This window comes from Quercus lobata, chromosome 2 (assembly GCF_001633185.2).
Source record: "Quercus lobata isolate SW786 chromosome 2, ValleyOak3.0 Primary Assembly, whole genome shotgun sequence".
In the NCBI taxonomy this organism is placed as follows: Eukaryota; Viridiplantae; Streptophyta; class Magnoliopsida; order Fagales; family Fagaceae; genus Quercus; species Quercus lobata.
This window is the reverse complement of record NC_044905.1, coordinates 90,301,060-90,320,853: the sequence shown is the minus strand read 5'-3', so window position 1 is coordinate 90,320,853 and position 19,794 is coordinate 90,301,060. Positions and strand designations below refer to the sequence as shown.

The 19,794-nt window shown below is 32.6% G+C and overlaps 2 protein-coding genes across 2 annotated transcripts; one reads left to right on the top strand and one right to left on the bottom strand.

Annotated features, from left to right (window-relative positions):
- Nucleotides 1–1,395: 1,395 nt before the first annotated feature.
- Nucleotides 1,396–6,095, top strand: LOC115977129 (ubiquitin C-terminal hydrolase 22-like). Its single transcript, XM_031098806.1, has 3 exons — nt 1,396–2,641; nt 2,868–2,992; nt 4,777–6,095. The coding sequence occupies exons 1-3, from the start codon at nt 1,683–1,685 to the stop codon at nt 5,547–5,549; spliced, it is 1,857 nt and encodes a 618-aa protein (XP_030954666.1). The 5' UTR covers nt 1,396–1,682; the 3' UTR covers nt 5,550–6,095.
- Nucleotides 6,096–7,412: 1,317 nt separating this feature from the next.
- Nucleotides 7,413–14,128, bottom strand: LOC115977128 (uncharacterized transporter C405.03c-like). The gene is made up of 8 exons (XM_031098805.1): nt 13,676–14,128; nt 11,186–11,575; nt 9,850–10,064; nt 9,382–9,452; nt 9,133–9,234; nt 8,490–8,607; nt 8,242–8,377; nt 7,413–7,704 (listed from the first exon to the last, which is right to left on the bottom strand). The coding sequence occupies exons 1-8, from the start codon at nt 13,754–13,756 to the stop codon at nt 7,597–7,599; spliced, it is 1,221 nt and encodes a 406-aa protein (XP_030954665.1). The 5' UTR covers nt 13,757–14,128; the 3' UTR covers nt 7,413–7,596.
- Nucleotides 14,129–19,794: the final 5,666 nt, after the last annotated feature.

The window sequence follows — 19,794 nt, the reverse complement described above, 5'->3', positions numbered from 1 at the left end:
TAGAGTACTTTGTCTTCTAAATAGGGTTGTCATTCGAAGCTAGCTAATGACAACCATATTTGGAATATTATATCTAAATTTGGGAGAATCTTGATTTATTTTGTTTACTTGTGAAGGTGAGCTAAATTGTCTAAACTCTAATCCAAGTATAAGGTTGTGGACAGATGAGGATGATGCAGAAGTAGCTAAGCAAAAGAAAATTTTGAATGTTTGATCTTTTTTTTTTTTTTTTTGGTTATAACTTTCTTCTTGCCTTAAATGAATGTCTTCAATATACTAAAATGACTTTGACAGATTCCAAATAGAATTGAAGGGTTGATGGTGTGTGGATAAATTCAAAGTGGAGTACATTGTCTCCCAAAAATAGGTTGTCATTTGAAGCTAGTTAATGACAACCCTCTTTAGAATTTATTATCTCAAAATTTGGGAGAATCTTGGTTTTGTTTCGTTTGCTTGAGAAGGTGAGCTAGAATTGTCCAAATTGTACTTATGTTCTTGATGGGTTGATGTGTGGGTTAATTTAGCAAAGATACTTTTCTAAGCCTTTTTCCTTTCATTTTTCATTTTAATTGAAAGTTAAAAGAGATACGATTATTGAAATGTTACAAATTAGATTCTTTATTTAGAAAAAAAGAAGAAGAAGAATTATAAGCAGAAAAAAGGGTTTCAAATTGAATGTCTTCATTCAAAATATCAAAAAATACTATTTTTCATTTTTTCTTTGTTTTTTGTTTTTTTGTTTTTAAATAACATTGATCTAAATTATTGTATAAGTGTTAGGTACACCATACCCCCCCATCAAAAAAAAAAGGTACACCATACCCTACCATACCATAGTACCACACTTGAATGAAAGGATTAAAAAGTAGACTCCACCAGATACAACTCACTGTACTATCACCTATAATGAATAATGATGACCTTCCTTAACCTAGGCTGAGGGCAAGTTTGAGCAAAAGAAGAAGCTCATCACCAACCCAAACACAAACACATCAAGGCTAGTTGGGCCCACATCCACTAGACAATCCACACAACAACCCACTCATATCCAACGGCCCACATTAAAAAAAGCAAAAAAAATATATTTAGTCTTTACTTTAATCTACCTTTGGCCTTTCACTGTACTTGAAAAGTATACCACCTCTCAGCTCACCAGCTACGGTTCAAGATTCAGTACCACTTTAAGAACCAAAACCCAAAAATACCAAAAAAAACATAAACCCAATTTCTATGTGTTTTTCTCTCCTCTCTTTTTGGATCAAAAACATCAAAAATATATATAATTTTATATTGAAAACTAAAACTAATCATTAAATAATTTTTTAAAAATGTTTTTATTTTTAATTTTTAATTTTTAATTTTTTTTTCTCTCTCTCTTTCATCAATACTATAAAATAGAAAGAATCCAATAAATCTTGAAAATCTAAAAATCCCAACAAGCTGAACAGATTTTAACAGAAAGAAAGCAAATAAAACTCTCACCAGATTTTATATATATAATCCTCACCATCACACTCAATGGTCTCTCACTTTCACTCCTCCAATCTCAGCCGTTGATTTCACCGATCGATGAGCCTTATGTTCTTGGAATCTAGGGCTTCATCTTCTTCCTCCTCCTCTTCTTCTTCTTCTTCTTCATCATCGTCTAACATCTTCAACCTCAATCCTAATCTCCATCTACAATGTCTTCGAAGATCAACAGCAACAACAACAATCATCGGATCAACGGCCAGATTTCTCTCCAGCCGTGTCCCCACCTCGCCGATTTCCGATCCCGGCACCGGTCCAACCCGTTCCGAGCTCTGCAGGATTGTCTCCGGATCAAGCCGCCGGGAGGCCGCGCCGCGATCCGCCGGGACCCCAGCGAGGTCCCTCTCTGCGGCGCGTGCGGCGACTCCGGCGGCGGTCGCACGCGCCTTTACGCTTGCGTTTCCTGCGCCGCCGTGCACTGCCACGCGCCTCCCGGCGGCGGTCCGTCGCACGCGGCGGCGCACGCGGAGTCGGCGAGAGGAGGTGGCCACGAGATCGCCGTCGACGTCGATCGCGCCGAGCTCTTCTGCTGCGTGTGCCGCGATCAGGTCTACGATCGCGACTTCGACTCCGCGGTGGTCCTCGCTCAGACCGCAGCGTCGACGCTCCACGCGCCGCCTCACTCCGACAAAACGCCGACCACGATCCGATTACCTCAGCCTGAAAACCTAAGGAAACGGCGGCGAGTAGATTACCGGCCTTGGACTCCGGATCCGAGAGAGCGATCCTTAATGGGAAGCTCATCTAGTCCCCTAAACGGCACTGTTTCCGATTCCGATTCAAACTCCGATTCCAGATCCAACGATTTGTTACCCTGGGGATTGCGCGGACTCAACAATCTCGGAAACACGTGCTTCATGAATTCGGTTCTGCAAGCTCTGCTTCACACTCCGCCGCTGAGAAACTATTTCCTCAGCGATCGGCACAACCGATTCTATTGCCAAAAGAAGAGCAATTGCAATGGAGACGGCATTGCGAATCGGAGAAATGCGAGCAACAATGAAAAGAATAATAATTCGCGGATGTGTTTGGCTTGCGATATGGACGCCATGTTTTCGGCCGTTTTTTCGAGAGATCGGAAGCCTTACAGTCCTGCAAAGTTTTTGTATAGGTTCGTGAAAATTGCTTGATTTTGAGATATGGGTTTGGCTTGAATATGTGCATTTTGGTTGACGGGTTCAATTTTGTAGTATTTGAATTTTGAGTTTTGACCCATGTGGATAAAAATATTTTACCTTTGGACTTAAAACTTTACTGATTTTGCAGTTTTTGTTTAGAAGGTAAAAAAAGAAGTAAATAGCTTGTTGATGTTTATGATCGCTGTGGTTGCATTGCAGTTGGTGGCAACATGCTGCAAATCTGGCAAGCTATGAGCAGCAAGATGCTCATGAATTTTTCATTTCAATGCTAGATGGGATCCATGAAAAGGTCGAGAAGGAACGGCGCAAACCACATAGTCAGGGTAAATTTTACCCTCTTCCAATTTCTTTCATATCAAATTTTCATGTATTTTTTGTGTATGTTAATACTTTCTCAAACAAGTGAAACAACCCATTTTTGAAAAAAATTAAAAATAAGTTGTACCCAAATAGGCACGCAAACATGTTCTTTACAGACATTTGTAGTGAGACTGAAAAGTGGTATGATTTGTTTATATGTGGCCTAATCAATTAACTGTGAAAATATCTTGGCAGGAACCGTGTAACATATTTGTTATAGTAAATATGATCAGGGAATTTGGTTGTTGTGGGGCCTTATATGTAGATTCTGTTTAGCAGCATTGTGGCCTAAGACCTAGAATTTTGTACTAGATAATTTACTTTGGATTTTGAAAATTTTGTTAATATAAGGTCAGAACCTTGATATAAGATTCTATGGATTGCCTTATTTAGACCTAGAACCTGGATGGTCTAACTTTGCAGTTGGATTATTCCTAAAAATTAATATTCATCTTTAGCTCCCAAAAGTTGCAGTGAAACATAGCCAATAGGTAGTTATTCTGAAAAACTCTAGACGCTTCATTGGTCATGTCAGTTGGTATATTGTCCATGTTATTATTGGTGTTGCAGTAACTAAGAGGTGGAACCTTTGGATAACTTGATATCCCTTGATGTAATTCTCTTCATAAATTCATTGGACAAGCCAATGGATTTCTAACGCATGAATGGAACTTGCTGCCAGCATATACTGCAAGATGATGAACTAAAGTTCTATCAATAAGCAGCTAGTGTCACTCTCATACATTAATAGTTTTTCTTTTTAATCTAGATGATACTGTTAAAGATTAAGAAGTAACCGTAACATTTAACTGCAGGGTCTGGGTTTAGGTCTCCTGTTTGTCGCTCTAGGAGTTGAAAAGTGCTCACAAATTAGGGCTAATTGTCAACCTCAACCTGCTGGCTTGAAGGTGTTTTCTGCTTCATCCAGTAAGTCAACTTTTCCTAGCCAACTTGGTTTGATCATAGGGTTTTCTCATCTTGGATAATTCTCATGTTAACTCCACCTGTTGGTGTGTTTAGGGTTGTATTACTCAGCTGATCCCCTGGTCTCAGTGAAAGGAAGGTTGCATTAGGTTCAGAGCCAGCATACTGATAAAAAATATAGACAAAATAAAAATGAATTTCCCGGTCATTGGTAGTATGCTGTTTTGAAGCTTTAACTATCTTCTAGTCATATCTTGAGAAACCTAACCCTAGGACTCCACTAGTAGCTATGTTGCACCTCTCCGTCTGTTAATAACAATAAGTTGGTGTGCTTCTGTAACTTGTGTTCCGGTTGCACATTTTGGAAGTTGAAAAGGGTATTTAAAGTAAAGGGTTGCGCTAATGCTACATTAACCTAGGAAGGTAGTGGATGCATATGTTAATTATGAGCAATTTCTTATAAAAAATTGTTGGTGAGAAAATTGAATTTGACTGATTTTCTGACTAAAGAAGAATTAAGTCTCTAATGGCTTACAGTTAAACTTATGGTAATGTGGGTATGAAGGATATGCTAACATGAATCATATAAATTCATTCAAGATAGAATTAGTATTGTATTTAAAAGTGGATCTTATGTTATACTTTCTGAAGCACTGTTTCTTTTTTATATATACATTGCTCACCGGAACATCATTGGCTACAGTTAATCGTCAGATGTTTATTTGTTTCCTTGTTATATGGCTGGGTTGTTTGTTACTGTTTCGTTAATTATGTTAGAATATCTTAATAACCCCTTCCCATTCCCATTTCTTTTGTAGTGCAGGCAATGGAGACTGTTGTATTGCTCATAGAGTATTTTCCGGTATCCTGCGATCTGATGTGATGTGTATGACCTGTGGTTTCACATCTACAACATATGACCCATGTGTAGACATCTCACTGGACTTGGAGCCAAACCAAGGGGGATCTGCAAAGATGGCGCCCACAAAGTCCAATCATGCTTCCAATGGTGAGGCGGATTGCCTAAATTCAAGTCAAAACAGTGGGATATCTACCCTTGTGGGATGCTTGGACCGTTTTACAAGACCTGAGAGATTGGGCACCGACCAGAAATTTTTTTGCCAACAGTGTCAGGTGAGGCAAGAGTCTCTCAAACAAATGTCCATCAGAAAGCTTCCATTGGTTTCTTGCTTCCATATCAAAAGATTTGAGCATTCCTCAACACGGAAAATGTCGAGGAAGGTTGACCGTTACTTGCAATTCCCATTTTCATTGGACATGGCGCCCTATCTCTCATCTTCAATCTTGAGGCGTAGATTCGGGAATAGAATTTTCCCTTTTGATGGGGATGAGCCAGAGGCCTCAAATGAGTTGTCGTCAGAGTTTGAGCTGTTTGCTGTTGTCACTCATACAGGTAAACTAGATGCTGGACATTACGTGACTTACTTGCGGTTAAGCAACCAATGGTATAAGTGTGATGATGCTTGGATAACTCAAGTCAATGAGAACATTGTGAGGGCCGCACAAGGATACATGATGTTTTATGTACAGAAGATGCTATATTATAAAGCAAGTGAGAAACAGGTTGCTGCATGATATGGTGAAGCAAGAATTGATACCTATATTAATCGCACAAAACGAATGAAAATTGGACGAATTGTTGAAGTTATGGTTATCATTTGATTGTGCATCAAAGAATGCCATGGCTAGTTTTGTATTGCTTGAAAACAAGTCATTGAGTTGGCATTGTCATTGGCAAATTACGAAGCAGCTTCTCCTCCACTTTGCCCTCTAGAGGACATTTTTGAGCGGTGAATTTAAAATTCTCAGTTGGAGCATTAAGCCTGATTTTTTGAGGCGATGTGGCAGTTGGGAAAATTAATTTATAGAGGTATTTATTTCTTAAAAAAAATGATTTCTGATATTGAATTCTGGTGTTGGTAGACTGGTGGTTTTGTTGTCATGGATTATGGCTGAAAGTCGCAACACTTGAATATGTACTTTAGCAGTGTACTAATCTTCTTATACTTGGCATAGTCATAGTCATAGTCAAAAATCAGAGTTTAGAGATAAATCTCTAGCATAATTTCCAGTTTCAATATCTTTCACAGCCTGTTACAGTCTTGTACATATATCAGGTTGCCTTCACAAAAAACTTGGCCAAGTTAACCATAAGCCATAGAGCTGCACCAACTATTGTCGTTAATCTTGGTACTTATATCAGATTGCTTTCATGAAAAACTTGGTTAAGTTGACCCTAATTCATCAGGCTCTGCACAATTTCTGATGATTAACTGATGGTTATACTAAATTTGCTGTGACAGAATACGATATACAAACAACCAGACCTTCAAAATTTGCCAGGAACAAACGAGGCTCATGGCTTCATTGTCATATACTAAAAGCTTTCAATTTTCACATCCTTGGTTTTGCATTGTTCATTTTCGAGGGAGAAAGTATTGCCGACTGACCTTGGAGAGTTTCAGGCATCTTTATTCTTGAGAAAAAAAAAAAATACCAAATAAATTCAATGAAAACCAACCATTTCAATATACAAGTAATAGGTAAGACTTAGTATAGTATTTAAGTACTATTCTTTAAGTTCAGCTTTTAAGATTCTGTCATGTGGATTTTTATTTATGCAATAAAAGTGTATTTTTAAGTTGTCATGTAGATTTTTATTCATGCAATAAAAGTGTATTTTTAAGTTAAGTAGCCCGTGACAAAATCTTTAGAGGAAAAATTTAAAGAACAGTGTGTGTGTCCTTGATTTCAATTATCTAAGCAGACCATCCCAAGTAATGTCTCTTTCAAGTTGAAAGAATATTTCATACTTCTTATCAAAAAAAAAAAAAAAAAGTAATGTTTCTTTATATTATAATATAATTTAAAACTTTGTGCATTGGAATTCCCGAATCATTTTAACGTTAATCAAAATCCAACTTTATGTCTTATCAAAAAAAAAAAAAAAAAATCCAACTTTATGTGGGTTGGGGCCTTGGGTAACCATCATTCTTGAATGGATCAAAATGAGGCTTGGCATGATTATAAATTTATACTAGTATATGTCTTTACAATAAAAAATGATAATTGATTTAGTTTATCAAAAAACTATAATTGATTTACTTTTCCCAAAAAAAAAAAAAAACGGGTAATTGTTTTTTTTTTGGATGTGGCAGTCTAGAGTTCGGTGAGTGAAATTCGTGTAATCCTCTATCCCATACACCAAATAATTATAGGGATAAGTTCTTCATAATGGTCCCAAGGTATTGGCTATAAATGCATAGCCAATATTGTAAGGTTTGTCTTCTCAAAAAATAAGAATAAATAAATAAATCTCTCTCTGTCTCTTTCGTGGGGTTTGAGGTTAGACTTTATTTTAGTACATGACATAAACATAATCTTTGTTGATGAAGGCGAGTGAAAGACCAATTTTTTATTCATACCAAAAAGAGAGAGAAGAAAATTAAATATTTCCCCTTGCTCTATTTCATTAGAATATACAAAAGTTTATCCTCTCTATGCCTAGAACATATTGAACAACAATAAACATCAAGACTAACTGGTGAAATTGAAAACCCTACAGGCTACAGCCTCACATCATCGAGTGATGACGGGGAAAAGATAAAAAAGAATGATATTTCTAAAAAGAGTGACGGATGAAAAATCTCTTCAAGGAATTCAAAATTTGCGATCCTAGCTTGGGTGAGAACCAATCCGATAGGTTGGCAATTACAAATCCCAGGAATACCTACAACACATCACCAATTCATGGATAAATGGTTAGTACAATACATAAACGATTTTCAGGTTTTTTTTATTTTTTATTTTTTTTATAGCTAAAGTGCAAATTATACTCTTAAAATTTGGAGTCTTTGAATTTTATACTATATAAGTTTCAAAATTTGGATTTATCTTTTGAAGTTATATTCAGTTTACACAAGCAATCTTTCCATTTATATATTATATTAAGTGCGACATAAGGTTGCTATGCGTGTTTAGTTTATTTAATAGAATTATGTCACGCGACATAATAAAAATAACATGACATTATTTTATTAGACGAACTAGATACATGTAGTATGTTTTATGTGACATTTATAAAAAAATATGAGCCGTTGATGTAAACAAAATATTACTTTAAAAGATAAAATTCAAATTTAAATACTTAAAAGTGTAAAATCCCAAAATTTCCGAACTTGGATATAGTTCGCACTTTAGATTTATTTATTTTATTCAAAAGTTAGAAATCACTACACGCAAAAGTCAACTATGGTACAAATCTAACCTGAATTGAGCCAAGAATATAAATTACTGAATAATGTCGGCCATGGATCACCATGTCCTCCAACATGGCAAGTGGTATGGTAAGCGAGGAACCTAGCGCTGTCACTAGTGGAGAGGTCCAAACAACACCTAATGCCCTGGGATTATGATATAAAATAGTCAAGATACTATATATTTATAAAATAAAAATATTTGCACAAAAGACAATGAATCATGATAGATATCTTTGTTTTGTTCCTCCCAACATACCAGAAATAATCAGAGATGAAACTCCCAACAAAGCAATTGGCAAAAACAACTCCAATTGTTTTAGCAGAATCAGGAATCATGAATTTGGGTTCAATTCCTAATGCACTCAAGGGCCACACTGAAAAGGGACATAACAAATTAAAACATTATAATCAATCCACGCTAAAGCCACTGGTTGGAACCAATATTATAAAGAAATTTTTTATTTTAAAACAGTTTCAGTTTATAGCATCCGCTTCTGATAATAACTTTTTATCATCAAACTAAGACACCAATAAGTTTTTTATATAAGCGAGAATTGAATTCCAAATCTCTTATTCAATCATCAAAGACTTTATTAGTTAAACTAACTGGAATCTACATATAAATAAATTTGGTTGCCATAAATCACCAAAACAACCCCAAAAAAAGCATGGTATCTTTATTGGGCATACCTATGTTGAGAGTTGCACACAATTCTTTGTATATGGCAATACCATTTTTATTATATATCAATGACAACATGTCACATTTACAGTCATGAAAAATTTTAAATCCTTAATGCTTGTTTGAGGAAAGCACTTTTGCTGTGATAATTTGGATAAGTTACATGTGCTGAGGTTAATGGAAAAAGTTAAGTCAGAACACAGAATCTTTGTCTTACCTAGCCACCAGAGAGAAACAAGGGCGAACAATCCAATATATCCAAAGAACTTTTGCATATCCACCTTTTCTCCTTCTTCTCCAGCATATTTTTTAAGGAGCACTGCAGAATTGGTATTTTGTCAATGAATGATTACAATAATAAGAACTACAATCTTTCAACTACAAAAATATATATATATATATATATTCTTTTCTTTTATATATTTTCTTATTTATATATATGTGAATAAAATAAAAGATGTTTGACCTGCGAATAGTCCATCGGTCATAGCTGAGAGCAAAGCAAAAAAATCCCCGAGAATAGAATGGTTTCTGTCTCTGTGAACCCAGACACAGAGGGAGAAAAATCTCATAACTAGTTGCTCTATAAATAAAACATCGTACAAAACAACAAAAAAATATAGCAGCCAATGTAAAATAATAACAAAAAATTAATAATATACCCACTAGACTTATTGAAAAAGACAAAACTTTGGTAAAAATGATATTACTTAAGTCAAAATAAATCATATCAATAGTTGTAAAAATTATTGTGTCCGTAATAGTTCATATTAGTATATTACTAGTAAACTTCAGTGACTTGAATTTTTTTTTTTTTTTTCCAATTTTTATTAGTTTAAGCCAAGTACCAAAAGAAATAGTGAAGTTCCTGGTAAAAATTAACCTGTTATCCAAACGATTAGCAAAAGATGTGGACAAGAATGAAGAAACTTACAAGGATGTGGTTGACTGGGATTCTTTTTCCCAAGTCTTGCCGTATATAGTCATGGCAACACCAGCCATGCTGACGAAAACAGAGACCAAATTTACTACATTTATGGAGTCTTCTCCCAATAATGCACTGATTAGAAGAGTGAAAAGTCCTGAAGTGGAGAATAATATTGTTGTACTGGCAACGCTTGTTCTTGCAAGTGCCGCATTCATACAATACTGCAAAAAGTGAATAGAATAAATATTGAGAATGTGACATCCAAACAATAACATAATCAATGACAATCACATGGATAAATTTCCAATAAAATAGGAGAATTATTTGTATATAAATGATTTTGTAAGATTAGTATGTTATAAATAATCTATGTACAACCAGACTAATACTTAAAGGCTCTATCTAGTTGGGTGGAGGGGTGAAAGACTCCTTTATTTAGTTAAAAAGAAAAGTAAGAAGATAGAAAGTATAATTTTTATAATTTTACTTATATGTTCTTATTAAAAAAATTCGTGCATAGTAAAAAGAAAAAAAAGGCAGCAATCACGCCTGGTTTGTAGTTTAAGGAAAAAGGGGGAAAAAAGAAGAGGCAACAACCAAATTATGAAATGAAGGCTTGTTAAGTCATTTGTTTACAACTATTTTTCTTCTCTCCATTTCCTCCTCAAATTGAGAAAATTCATTTATGATAGGCCCAAAGAGAACACATTGGGTCCCACCAAAATTCCTCATTTTTTTCCCTCTCAACCAAACAACTCAAATTGTATTTTCCTCCATTTACCTTTTTAACTTTTCCATTCTCCAACCAAACCAACTATAACTTTTGATTTTAATTTTATAGTTGTCCTTCTTTTACTTTGAAATGTTTGGCTTCATATTTTTTACTTTAAAAAATGTCTTTATTGGCAATTGATTGATGGACATTGTTGGTATGATATTTGAAATTTATGTCACATCATAGGTTTCATTTCATTAAAGTGATATCAATTTTGTGAATTTCATTATTTTTTATCCATCAAAAAATGGTAAAAACTTTTTGAAATTTTTTAAAATGAGTAATACTACTGCCACAAATTATTTTATAATATTTTTACAAACTATTGATATGACCAATTTTTACTAGTTTTTATCTGAACTTACCACTAATATTATTTTTTCACTTACTAATAACTACTCACTACATCATTAGTTTATAAAAATTGTTATAAAATAGTTTGAAATCTTAGCATTTTCATTTAAAAATATATATATATATATATATATAAACATTTTTTAAAACAAAGTAAAAAATTAAGACCCAAATATGCAATTTAACCCACACAAAAAAGAAAGGGCCTCCAACCTCTGAGAGAAACCAGATGGGACCAATGAATAAGCTTAGTGTAGCAACTTCTTTCGTGCTAAGCTTTCTCTGATGTATCAATATGTCCACATCGTCTTTGTTATCAAAAGCACTTAGTTTTCCTTCCTTTTGAGAATGCAAGTCTTTGACACATTTTTCATCAGCCAATGGTTGTTGTTGCTCAATGTCAAGATTTCCATTCTGGCAATTATTAGAGGGAGAATCAAGAGTCATGGAGAATTCATCCACATCATTACCATCAGTTTGGTAAGAACGTCTTAGAAATTTCTGTAAACAATCCCTAATGAATGCTATTGGAAGATAAGCGGCCAATAGAGCGATTCCAAGATATGTTACAACAAATGGGTGCTCATAGTCCGTGAAAATATCCTGTCAGAAATGAAAAAAAAAAAAGTCAAATGAAAACTATAAAAACTCCAGTGTTGAATTATACATGAATGAGCTCAAATGAGAATCAAAATGAAGAAAATATTATTTGGAATACGCACTACATCGGAATAAGTCTATCATATCAATTGCTAATATAACAAAATTAGTATAATGGTAGTAGACAAAATACCGCATCTACAAGTTAATAATTGCAATAATCTATTATATCTATTAGCAACAAAAATATCATTACAATAACTTGATATTAATTATTTTACAATTTATTGCAATGATAAACATAGAGTAATTATCTAATACAACGAAAATATTATTGCAATTTTTTGATCTGAATTATTTTTGTCCATTATTTATAATTTATTGTAATAAGATTCGTGAGATAATATCCTATTGTTACAAGCTATTCAAAACAATAAATTGTTTATTGCAACATATATGTTATTGTATCAAGGTTGTTATTGAAATATTTGAAATTTATTGCAATTTTTTTTTTTTTGCACAAAACTATTATCTTAGATTTTATTACAATACCCCGCATTAACTATTGCAACGACTCTTATGTTATTGCAAAGATTTTTTCCATTGTAATAAATATTTTTTCTTGTAGTGTGTTTATACTTTCCACAGCTAATATAAACCTATTGGGTGGAAACAAGGTTTTTATTTATTTATTTATTATTATGATTTTTATATAATAACAACAAAATTTAATCCTATTAATTGGAAAAACAGTTTATGACAGATAAAGCTTTCATCTATACAAGCACTGATCAGTGGGCCATAATAAATGGCCTAGCTAGTTGAGTGAACTTGATTGCTGTGTTACAAAATGATATTTTGCTTGAGTTTAATTCTAATAAAGACAATGACAGAGTATCATTTTGCTTGAGATTAATTCTAATGAAGACAATGGCAAAGTTAGGATTTGGATTTGGGGAGCAAAATTTATATACAAATGTACGTTCATGCAATTGAAATATGAAATCCACAAAAAGACAGTATACTCACTATATTTTGTTTTTTCTGTTCAGAAGTAATTTAATTATAAGTATGATAAATATTAATATATCAATAACAAATGCATAAAAGAAAATCACTAAAAACTAAGGAAAAAATTATAATTGGAAAGGGTGCAAAGTTGTGTGTCACATCCCATTATTGGGAAAGCCACATGCCTTCTATGCTTGGCTAAACCTTAGACCACATGCATGATGGACACTAGTCATTACATAACAGATCTGTTTGGCAAAATAGTTGTTGGGCAAGGTGATTCCAATCTCTGGTGAGCTTTTTCTCGTGGGTCTATTTCGCATGTAACTGATACATTACATTTTTTTTTTCAAGAGAAATATTAATGAATACTCTAAGTGCAAAGTTGTGTGTCACATTCCATTATTGGGAAAGCCACATACCTTCTATGCTTGGCTAAACCTTAGACCACATGCATGATGGACACTAGTCATTACATAACAGATCTGTTTGGCAAAATAGTTGTTGGGCAAGGTGTTTCCATTCTCTGGTGAGCTTTTTCTCGTGGGTCTATTTCGCATGTAACTGATACATTACATTTTTTTTTCAAGAGAAATATTAATGAATACTCCAAGTGCATTTTTTAGTGAATTATTTTAAGAAAGTATTTATGAGAATAAAAAAGTAATTAATATTTTGACAATCTTTTCAATTTTCTATAAAAGTATTTTAAGATTTTTTTAAAATGATTTTTAACAGTTGACTGTTAACATAATATTTTTTTTAAAGGGACAGTTTTGTAAATACCAATTACAATTATTAGGGGGACCTCTGGCTCCGCCTTTGAATCAAGACATGTATGTACCTTGAACAACATGGAGAACTCAAAGTCATTGAGATCATACAATTTTAACATCCAAACTGATCAAGGCTGCTATGACACACTAACAAGGTCATATGGGAAATTTATCAAAGAATAGTGTTACCACGAGAGTACATTAATGTACACTAATACTTGAAATCTAATTCCAAAAAAAAAGAAAAAAAGAAAAAGAAAAAGAGCAATGAAATCTAGTTTTGAATGAGAGAGAAAGAGAGAGAGAGAGAGCTGACCTGGGTGACTTCTGCAGAGGTAACCCACAAAAGTACAACAGAAATGATCAGAACCACCCCTCCTTTATATCTCCAACTCATTTCTCTACGTACTCAAAGGTAGTATCTAAAAGAAAGTAGTGCTAGCTGAAAGTTGAAACACTCGATCTCTCAACAGCTAGCTTCAAATAATGAGGTAGGTTGTGCTTCTCAGCTAGTAATGAGAAAATCTAATAGACACGGAGGGGTTATAAATATTGTTTTCAAGAATTGTACTATGCATTGCTAGCTAGCCACCTGAACTGAAAGAGGCTTCGGCTCTAAGGATATTTCTCTTAAAGTAGCTAGCTAGCCACACCACACTGAGGAAAGAATGATTAAAAAAATAAAAATTGGCCGAGCTGTCACTACCTTTGTTATGTAGTGGTGCAGGTAAATTCTAGAATAATTTCAACTTGGAGTCTTGGACTAGCCAGCCAGCCAGCCTCACGAATCAACTTTTTATAATATAAACGGTGAAAAAATGGGTGAACTTTGGACCCATAACACTGCTTTATTTCTAGTTTTCTACCTTATTTTTACAATTCTCCAGTAGTTGTAGACTTCCTCCCCTATGTTATATAGCTAGGCAGGCCGCCGTCAATTTTTAAGCAGGCATGCATGAATATATATATATATATATATATAAAATTTTTTTGAGATAAAATAATTTTTTTTTTTTTTTTAAGATAGTTTTAACCTATAGATAATAACTCTTTATTATTAAATTAAAACACCAATCGGTTTTTGGTATAGCCGAGATTGAACCCCAAAGTTGAAGAAATTGGGTGTATTCATAATATTATTGTATTAAAATTTATAGTGGATATAATAAGGAAAGTGGTAAATATATATATATATATATATATTTTTTTTTTTGAGAAAGAAAGTGGTAAATATTAAAAGGTAACATAAAATAGGGAGTTTTTTTTTCCTCCCATGAATAATAGGTAGGTTGTTGATTAATTCACATATTCTAATTAGGCAGGTTAATAATGTTTCAAAAAAAACAAAGGTAGGTTATTAATAGGTAGGTTGTTGATTAATTCACATTTTCTAATTAGGTAGGTTAATAACCTAATTAATTAATTACTACCACTAATTAATAATGCTAGTATTAATAAGTCAATAATGGTAGTATTTAATTAGTTAAGTGAACATGTGACAAGTTTTTATTGGTAGAGCATAGAGTAGAGCAGGAAAAGTGGGACAGAAGATTTGAACTTGGTTAATAATGTTTACAAAAAAAACAAAGGTAGGTTATTAATAGGTAGGTTTCATTATTATTATATAGAATGGTAATTAATTTAATATGAGGTCAAAACAAGTTAAACTCAATCTCCCATAGTATATCCTATTTAAATTAATTAGGATATTCCAATCTTTATTTTTCATTATAATTATTGAGTTATCAAAAAATTAGAATGTTCCGATATTGTTAACGAATAAGCTAATTACATAAATAAAAATAAAATAAAAATTCATTTTTATGAGTTATAATACACATTTACCAAAGAGAAAAGAAAAAAAAAACAATAATTCGTTGCTGCAATGAGTGAGCCATTAAAATATTACTATAACTTAATTAGTATTTTAATACTTAATTAACTTGTGATTTAAGGTACACATTAATAAAATACAATTAATAATTAACAATATCTTGTATCACTTTGATACTAAAATTACAAGATTCCAAACACTAGAACTCGGTGCAAAAGCGCGTGATTGTTTTTCGTTTCTTTATTTTATTTTTTGGGTGTGAATGTCGGACTCTTAGGTGAAATATGTGGGTCCTTTGGTAAAAAGAAGAATAAAAAAGAAAATATTTTTTTACAAGAAAAGGAAGGAAGAAGGAAGAAGGAAGAAGGAAGGAATGACATCCACATGAAGAATCACATAAAAATCAAAATCAATAGGAACCTTTAGTGCATGCGGCGGAGGGTAGTGTGTGAATGCTAAGAATTTAAGATTACATTCACATCTATTCGAAGACCACTGGTTTCATTTTCATACACTAGGATGAGAAAATATTCCACGTCTGGTTTACAAATTAGACCATGTTTTGGACCCATGATGTTTACTCTCCACTATCAATGTTGACTTGAGAGTTGGAAGAAAGAAGAAATGCCGTTGCAGTTTCCAAATCCATTTTGACTTCTACTTCCTCTATCATTCTAATCTTCTTTGGTTAAATTATTCATTTTCCTTCAACCTTTTTTTTTTTTTTGGATAAAAATATAGTAATTCAACTTTGATCTTGATCTTTCAAATGTTTTATATTTCATTCTCACCACGTTTAGTAGTCTTTTGTTTAACATGTCTAATGAAAGTGACAACAATTATATATATGAAGGAAAAATTAAATGAACTATATTCTTTTCATTATTGAATATTATAATGTTTTCATCTCTAAAATATGCATTCCATGCCATTAAACATGCCGACACAAATAGAACATAAATAATATTTAAGAAAAAAAAAATTTATCTATCATCTTTGAAGTTTGGATACTCAAATAATAATAATAATAATAATAACTTGTCAAAAAATTTTATATTCTCTATAAATTAAGAGTCAAAGTTTAGTTTATCATTTAACTATTAGTTGTTTTAACTTAACCTAAAAGTTTTAAACATGATAGGTAAAGAATATTATTTATTTATATTTTAATATTTATACTTATTCAATAATGAATGTTAATATATAGAAATTAAATAGTTCATTTTCTCTTTTTTTTTTTATACTTTTATTTTATAGATATGATAAGATTTGAAACTACAGCGTCTAATTTATAATGATTATTCTTTACTATTTAGTCAAGATACCGATGGATTGGTTTTTGTCTTTTTATTTTAGAGATATAATAAGATTTGAAATTATAGTGTCTAATCTATAATAGTTACTCTTTTACCATCTAGCAAAGATACTAATGGATTGTTTTTGGTCTTTTTATTTTATAGATATGATAATATTTGAAATTATAGTGTCTAATCTATAATGATTTCTCTTTACCATCTAGCAAAGATACCAATGGATTGTTTTTGGCATGGACTGGATTCTAACTTAAGTTTTTTATTCATCAACAAAAAACTTTAGTTGTTGAGTTAACTAAAACCTACCCAATATTTTTAACTAGATTAATTTTTTAAGAGGAATATTTTGGAAATTTAAATAAAAATTTGAAAAGTTTTAGTGTTGATTGCTTTTTTCTGAAAATGTGTGCATTTATTAATTGAGTTAATCATTATGTGATGGAAAGAGTATTAGTCACTCCCCATTTTAGTCAAGCATAATAAGGCTTGTAGTTTAGCAATTTCCACAAAATAGCAATATAGAGCAATGTCATGATTGTCATCCCTCAGTAAGTTACTTACGCATACAATGGAGATTTTTTTTTCTTGATAAGAAAATGGAGAAAAATTAATACACCTTTGAGGGATAATGTTTATTCAAGGAAAAGGATCAAAAGAAAGACCAAAATTAACACTAATAAAAATAGTGTATATATATTAAGAATGTAATAAAAAGTATAATTTTAAATATAATAAATTAATAACAAAGAAAAATATATGTGACCGATCCTATTTAACCTGTTGAAGATTCTTTCCTATCTTAAAATTTTGAAATTAACACTTTATTAGTATAATATGTGACTACTGCAATCATATTAATAATATAAGAAAACAAAATAGTTCTATAAGTCTATCACATTAGTATTTGCATGAAAGGTAATATAAATAATATATTGACTGGCTTTTAGAATTTCAAATGCTAAACAAAAAAATCAAGATCAAGATAAATTTTCTTTTTTATAATATAATTAATCAAGATAAACTTAGAATCCCGTACATGCATGATTCACATATAGACTATTAACTAAAAATCATATTTTGACCAAATAGTTGTTTGTGACGAGTGCACATACATCATAAATTGGGAAATTTTTTTTCTTAGAAATGATTAAAAAGAAATGTGAGAATCAACGCACTGCACAAAATGGACCCCCACCCCCACTACGTACGTTGGTGTTTTTTTGTTTTTTTGTTTTTCTGAAGTTTTCTTTAATATTTTGTTTTAAGCTTGAAAAACAAAGAAGCATTTTTCTTGCTTGGTTGTAGATCTGCAGAGTTTCAATAATTCATATTGAACACTCCAATCGCAAATGCCTAACTGCTATCATTGAATGGGAACGCGTAGACGGAATTTCAGTCCAAAGCCATAGTTTTGCTGAGAGAAATATCTTCATTAGGGTATATACTACTTTTTGTCATAACTCATAATCTCCAGTTGTAGCTTAAAACAAGTACTATAATATATTGAACATTAAGAGATTGGCTCAGTGGTTTCTAAAATTTTATGATATCTATGAGATTCAGGGTTCGAAATATCATGCTCGTACCTTAGAACTACTCTCAAAAGATTCTTTCCTATAATAATCCGTTGTGTATGGGACAGAGAGACTGTACATACTTGAAGGAATAGTCAAATACTCGAAGGGGTTTGAAATTCTGGATACACTTATTTGTTAGAAAAAAAAGTAGTATTATATATCAAGTCGCATTTTGCGTTAGTGTAAACAAACCGAACGCACAAGCATATGCACCAAGGGAAAAATACAAAAAGAAAGAAGAGAAACAACTAGGCAAGTTCTACCAACATATTTAATACCTTAATACTTTCTCTTAAGCGCGTTTAAGCCAACACTGTCCTTATTTGCTCAGCTCATACGCATGTGATAACTAGTAAGAGAGTTAACTTCGATAAAAGTCAAGGCTTTATAAAATTGTTTTGTTGAAAATTCCTTGACATCAAGTTGCTCACTCATGTTGCCAACAAGGTCTAATGTGCGTGGCCGTGGGTGCTGTCCTGTTTTGCTGTGCCTGTGATTATTCTATGTTTCGTTTTTCCCCCATGGGTTTCCTTGTACCACTCAAATGACCATTTTTGCTAAACTCTATCTCGAGGTGAGGTGGTGAGAACCTACCTTCTACACATATAGTGAAGATTACCGAAGATTTGGGGCCAATAAACCTTATGGAATATGACAATGTAACAAAACTATATATTAAGGATAACTACAAGAGCAATGAAGAGGATTATGGAGTAGATTAGGCAGAACATGGTTGGACAAAGGTTAATATTAAGCTTAGACACTCTATTCTGTTCCAATCTACACTTGAGGTCCCCGATCTTGATAATGAATGAGTCTTAATCACTGTCAAAATAATCAGCATCATCTGTTAAGTCCAACAGTCTGAATTGCAAAAATCAAGCCCATTTTCAAATCCCATTTAGTAACTGTCACACTAAAGAGTGTGTTTGGGATAAGCATTTAGCTTTTAGCATTAGCATTTATGTACTGCTTTTTAAAACTCATTTTTTTTTTGTCTTCAAACTTTTTTAAGGTACAAATGTACTTTAACACACTTTTAGAGCTAGATAAGTTATTCTCAAACTAGTACTAAAGCAATGTATGCTGCTTCCACTCTAGTGTATGCCAATGGGAGGGTGGTGTGCACACACTTAGGGACAAGAACCTTAAAATCACTTTCTTTCCATTTCTATCGGGTGATTTTGATTTTGGTCAGCTCCTAGTTGGCCAGAATGGTTTACCAACCTCTAGAGAATCAATAAGTCCTCTAAAAACACCCTTACACCGTCATTTCAAACAAGGAAGAACATCCCTAAAAATCATAATGAAACCTTGTTGGATTCACTCTCTACTTATTTTTCTCTCCTCGCCAAAATAGTAGGGAAAATTCTTTGAGAGTTAAATTGAGTTTTTTGGTTTTTCACCACTAGTTAGCTAAACTCTCACTCTTGGATTCCATCTAATACAACCGGTTCATCATTTCCTTTTCTTTTTCATTTTTTTTTTCCATTTCTTGTCTTGAAATTACTAACCTTTCATTTGAGTCTTGTTAGATCTTTCCATCCTTTTTTTTTTGATTAACACTCAAAATTGCAAGTGAAGGCTAGTTACAATTAGGTGGTCTTAGGTGCCTAATACCTTCCTAGAACGTACTCTAGCTTCAAACTTAGTCTAGGCTAATTAGACCTTCACATGTATGGTTTCAAGTAGTTCTTGGAACTACAACCAA